The sequence below is a fragment of the Seriola lalandi genome, unplaced genomic scaffold (assembly GCF_002814215.2).
Source record: "Seriola lalandi dorsalis isolate HSWRI2012SDOR001 ecotype SW California unplaced genomic scaffold, Sedor1 jcf7180002053102, whole genome shotgun sequence".
Lineage (NCBI taxonomy): Eukaryota > Metazoa > Chordata > Actinopteri > Carangiformes > Carangidae > Seriola > Seriola lalandi.
In genome coordinates this window covers 184,269-190,268 of record NW_019523655.1, presented here as the reverse complement: position 1 = coordinate 190,268, position 6,000 = coordinate 184,269, and the positions used below count along the sequence as shown (strand labels likewise).

General features: G+C 42.9%; 1 protein-coding gene across 1 annotated transcript in view; it reads left to right on the top strand.

The window, feature by feature from the left end:
• Positions 1–5,815, top strand: part of lbh (LBH regulator of WNT signaling pathway) — a 10,688-nt gene extending 4,873 nt beyond the window's left edge. The window contains exons 2-3 of the mRNA XM_023400976.2: positions 876–978; positions 3,892–5,815. Of these exons, the coding sequence (XP_023256744.1) occupies positions 876–978; positions 3,892–4,122 (334 nt within the window). The 3' untranslated portion in view covers positions 4,123–5,815. The remainder of the gene's footprint in view (positions 1–875; positions 979–3,891) is intronic.
• The last annotated feature ends 185 nt before the right edge of the window (positions 5,816–6,000 follow it).

Here is a 6,000-nt window from a genome sequence, read left to right as displayed (position 1 = left end):
CCCCCCCCACCCCCCAAATAAAACACACGCGTCCATTGAATCAGATAATGAGTGGATGTGAGTTTGCTTCTTGTCATGTTCTGTTTTTTGTCCTATATAGCCACTGACCACACAAACCACAAGCCTTTGGCCACTGACCACAAGGCACCAGGCTTTAAATAGAGAGCGTGAGAAGGCCGCTCAGCATCTTGTCTCAAGACAGCATCTATGTCGGTCCTGGGACCTGCTTCAAGTCATTTTGTAAAAAAAAAAAAAAAAATCTTTACTACATCAAAGTTGGATAGTGAATTCACTGAACATGGATAAACAAGCGCTTGTTACTTTATCTAAAATGGAAAGTTTGGCCAAGCTTTTATGGAACTGAGTGCATTGAGTTCCACCCCAGTCAAATACCACAGCACGCCCCCAGCACACTCTCACAATGACTGTTCTCTGGTTGCTGTTGCAAGAGCACATCATCCTGTATTTAGAAGTGGCCACCTTTTTATAAAAGCCACATCATGAGCTGTGCAGCTTTGCAGTGCATTGGCACAGCTGAGAATGGACTTGATGCTGAGTGTGTTGTGGTCAAGATGTGCTGATTTATAAACCAGCACACATCCAGGGAGGTAAAACAACCAAGACTCTGAGACTGTGTGTGTGTATGCAGGTGGATGGTTTATGCATGGCGTGTGATGGTTTGTTTTTGTTACATGTGATCACTGACACTTTTTAATCATTGTGTACAACTGGACTCCCCTAGAATATTTGGTACAAAACAAATTGGGACCACGTTTATGTTGATTGGAAACATTTGATACTGCACTTCCATATGGGCCATGATCATCACTGTGTCTAAATACATGGTTTCTTCTCTTCTTCTGTCAACCCTGCAGCCCAGTGTTTGTGCCCAGCCGAGATATGACTGAGGTGATGATCAACAGCACCCCCATGGAGGACATGAGGCTCAGCCCCAGCAAGGACAGACTCTCCTTCCAGGTAGGACACACACACCCACACATGCACGACAGTGAAACACTGCCTCCATCTGAATTCCCTAACTGTACATTTTCATGTGGCATGGCCATTTTATACCTGTCTTCATCCATTCATTCATTAATTTGACTGACGTCAGCATGGACTGGAAGGAGCTGTCACTGTGTTTTGTGATTTGGGAACAGCTGCTGCATTATACATACAAATGTCATACAGTTTGACCATGTTTAGTTATGAGGCTAACAAAATGATTTTGTCATTGAGGTGTAATGGCATAAAGAGGATTTTTCTGATCTGAGTGGTTATACACCCACCTGCTACTTCATACAGAATTACAATTCTAAGAAAACATCCACCCTCCTATTTTTATCCTGTAAAACATTGGTGGTCATGGGTGGGCATAACTTTAAATATACAGGGGAAATGTATGTAGCGGAAATTGCCTGTAATCTACTGTGCCCTGTCACAAAAATAAACCCTGCAGATTCAGAGAAATGAGATGCAGCCATCAGGTGGTCTTGACAAGTTGTTGCCTGCAGCTTTGTTTCACTGTCAGCTCAACAGGGCCATCTTGGAAACAGAACTACTTAAACACGCAGCTGCTTGCTTGTTTAGTGTCACATTTGTGCCAAGGATGGAAAAAGAATTAAAGGGCCCTATGTTAATGCTTAATTTCAGCGTCTTTCACAGTAAAATAGTTTAAGTCAAAAGCATTGTATTTGGCCAGGGTTGGTCGTGGGTACCAAATTATTCTTCAGCACTTGGGCCACCTGCTGAGACTTTTACCACCCACGGAGCAAGTCCTGTAGAAAGATAATTTCATATACGATTGATATAATTATCTGCATATAGATATATATTCCATATATTTCTAAATATAATACGGTGGTTTGATAATGCCATGCTGGATGCAGACATTGACTGAGGATGTAGACTGACCCAAAAGGAAAAGGCTGGCTTCCTCCCCACAGTTCACACCCCAGCTGTGAGTCTGTCTGAGAGGGTGAGAGGAGCGGATAAAGGGCGGGAGGTGGGTGAAAAGGAGGGCGCCAATGTGCCACTTCTCCACTCTTTCCATCCCCATTCTGTATTTGCTCACCCTGGCCATTTGCCCAAGGTCCAAGCCACTCCTCAGAGATGCACAGTATGAAGGAGTGACGTTACACCAGTCACTTCCTCCATTATGTGTGCCGTGGCTTTGACACAAATTGTGTGGCCATTAAATTCCAGCTGCACTTAATAATAAAAAGTATTGAAATTGACATAATAATTGAATAATGTGACCTTAATGGTGGAAAAGGATGAGTAAATAGTTAATTGTTTACTCAATTATCATCTCAAAAGGCAATGTCATGATTCAGGCGTATAGCGTGCATCCCCTCCCCTCCAAACCGCACACTCCAGAAGATCTTAAAATAGCCAGCATTGTGCCTGGCTGATGATGTGTTGTCGCTTCCTGCCACTGGAAGTGAAACAAGTTATGACATGTGTTAGCTAAGGGTCCAAAGGCAAGGTCACTCACTGCCTAACTCCCCTTGGTGCTGACGCACAGTGAGGATTGGCGATGCAGGCCAGGAAATGCAGATGCACGCAGGCATTAGACATGAACACAGGCATGCTCATACATATAATTACACACATATAATCACACCTCTTGGCGTGGTTCTATACGCAGCTGTTTTCAGAGAATGTAGTGGCATACATGTTTTCATAACTTGACAAATTCTCACATTCACAAGACATATCTTTTTCCTCCCTTCTCATCTGTCTCCTATGGAATTCATGCGGACTTGGACACAGCTGGATCCCCTCTATCTCTTCTTGTCTCAGTCTCTCTCCTGCCTCATCTAATGCTTTCTTTCCACTCGGCTCTTTGCCCAGACAGCGACATTGCCCCCCCCCCTTCCCTCCAATGTCTTGGAGTGAAATATGCAGGTCTAAAAATATTCATCCACTTTATCCAAACAACAGCAAAAATGCTGTTCTTGGACCAGGAGTGGCAGGCTTTTTCCCCTGGGCCATTTCTCTGGTTCCTGAGAACAGAGAAAGTCAGAGGTTGATGTCCAATCTTGCCAGGACAGGGAATGCATGTAATCTCTCTTGTCAGAATGTCTCTCATGCCCTTCAGTTTAGATCCAAACATTTGAGAGTGGCACACTGCGTTTATAAGCAGACATATCAGTCTAGATTTGCAGATAACTCGGCCGATTTCGTGTTCTTTCCTAAACCTTTTTTTTCTGACTCCATCTCAGCGGGAATATGAAGTATTCAACACTAAATGCTGCCTGTAATAGGGATGGCTGTTCTATCTATAAACAAATCATGCCCCCAGTAAACCTTTCACCTTTTTTATGTTTTTCACCTTACTGATTTGAAATGCAATGATTACACTCTTGTATAATCTTCTGGGTAGTGGGTGATGTGGTACTGGATGAGTTCATAAGCAGCTACAAGCTGCTTGGCACAATGCCTTCCAAAGCATTTAGATTTAACATGATGCAGCATTTACGGCAAGTCTCCCTGGACATGCCTCATTTACCCATACACAGCCACTGATGTAACTCTTCCTTGTGCAGTTTATTTTTGGGTGAGCACCTATGTATGCGGAAAGCAAGCTTGGCTGTTGGGGGAATATGGGAAGGGCAAGTGCAGGTATGCCACTGGGATTTTTAGCAACCACTTCCCATGACAGATGTTTAGTCTTCACATCACTTCCTTCACAGTTGTTTAGCCTTGTAGTGGTGCCTGCAACACTTCTACAAGTTCTGGTGTCCCAGAGTGTGCTGCACACTTAGTCCTGATCAGAAATATGCTCACAAATAATTTCTAGCTTTACAGCTGGGGACAGCTTTGTATTAACTCTGAGGTTAATGAAAGAGTCCTAACCAACTTTTTACCCTCGTCTCTCCTTTTTAGATATTTCCCGACCCATCAGATTTTGACCGCTGCTGTAAGCTCAAAGATCGCCTGCCATCCATCGTTGTTGAGCCGACAGAGGGAGAAGTCGAGAGCGGAGAGCTTCGCTGGCCTCCAGAGGAGTTCCTGGTCAGTGAGGAGGAGGAGGAGGACGATGACGAAGAGGAGGAGGAGGAGCACAACAATGGCAGCATCCAAAACGGACAGCCCACACAGAATTCTCAGCACTAGAGGCCGTGTTGCAGCACCCATACTCTTTTGTTCTGTTTCTTTCTAATCGACTCTCCCTTTCACACACTGGTTACACCTCACCTCAGCACTCGGCAGACTCGACTGGCGGACACGCATTCAGTGTCCCGCGATGCCATCTCGTCGCCCTCGACACCAAAGCATCACTCCCACAAGAGAAGCAATACATACATGCACACATACTTTCTCACACAATAATTTATCCTCCTGGACTTCACATCCACCCAAGCAGACTTGAAAAGACCTGACACGCACACGTCTAACCTACACCCACTTCCTACAATGCCTACCACCGTGCGTGTCTCGGCCCAGAACGGATGTCCCGTTGGACAGCGGCAGCTCAGTGCCCCATGGACAGGCCTTGCACTGCAGGGGGCGACTACTGCTTTGTACTTTACTCCAAAATGGCTGGCGTCATGACCCCAGAGGCTTTATACTCCGTACAGAACTACTGTGGTACCCGTGGGGATTATTGTCCACAGCACACTGTCTACACTTGTTTCAGTTTCTGGATTGATATGTTAATTATTGTGATTGCCACTGCTGTCCATAGATGTGTCTGTTTGTGACACGTGAATGTTTTGTGATTTGTCCGTTTTTTGAGAAGTGGGTTTTTTGTGCAAAACGTTACTGGGATTTTTTTTTTTTTTTTTTTTTTTTTTTCTCGTTGCAGGATTCGTCTAAATTATATTTTTGTGACCTTGTCAGCATTTACAAAAAAAATTTTAAAAAAGCAACATGGAATCGTTATAGAGAAGTGATAAGAAAGTGAAGGGGGGGGAGCCGTGCCATGGTAAATAGTCGTGCTATGATCCTCTCATCACGTCAGCCTCCTGTAAGCCTAGTGACAAACTGTAGTTAAATGACAAAGCACGCAGGGTGTTGTTCAAAAGGAGAGTTGAATAAGTATGGGGGGAAATTATATATATATTTTTTTTTTTTGGGGGGGAAAGCAATGTATAGTCCCAATGAAGGATATGTAAATACTTATTCTCTATTTTTATTTTTAGAAAGACAGATGGAGAATCGCTCTGAGCTGTACACACCTGAACTCAAAGCTGTCTTTCCTAGTCTTCCTGTTCTTTTTGAAAACAGCCATACATTTGACATTGCGAAGTTCAGGTCATGGGGGAATTCACACTATAGGACAGAGTTCACAATCAAGGATACAGGCAATGTTCACTCCACTCACAACATTAGTCATGTTTGCCAAAAGCTATTAATGGGGAATCTTATTTACTTTCTAGTAGTAATGTCATTTCATTCACCTGTATTGCAATTTCAAAAGTTGGTGGGTTGTTTGTTTTTTTTTGTTTTGTTTTGTTTTTTTAATTCTTTAAATTGCAACTTATTGTTTTGAAAAAAGTCTTGTCAATATGTGGAAAAGATTTCACTTTTTGTGTACACAATCTGAAATACTGTTGTACAAGCATGACTGATATACTATGTCTCTGTTCTTGTCATTTTTAATTTGAGTGGCATTAGGGCTGTGTACAGAACATCTCTCTTTCCTCCTCTGTCACCCACAGATCCCACATTGTTTTTGTAAAGCTCAGGGAGATTAGCCGCCATCTTTCTCTTGTGTTTTTTTTGTTTGTTTTTTTTCTTTTGTATTTAGACCACTTTTCTCTGACTATTGCAGAGGCTGTAAATAAACATTTGAATTTGCTATCCAGCTGTGACTGCTGTGAGAATAATTGACTATGAAGAGTTGCTGCCATTTTAATGGTGAAGTAAATTAGTCTTTTACAATGGTGATCCTTCAATGCATTTAAAGTAGTGTTTGCAAGAGACTTTACTTTTGTGTTTACTTTCATTTTCCTTCATGTGAACCCCCTCCCCAACACACATCTCTTTTCC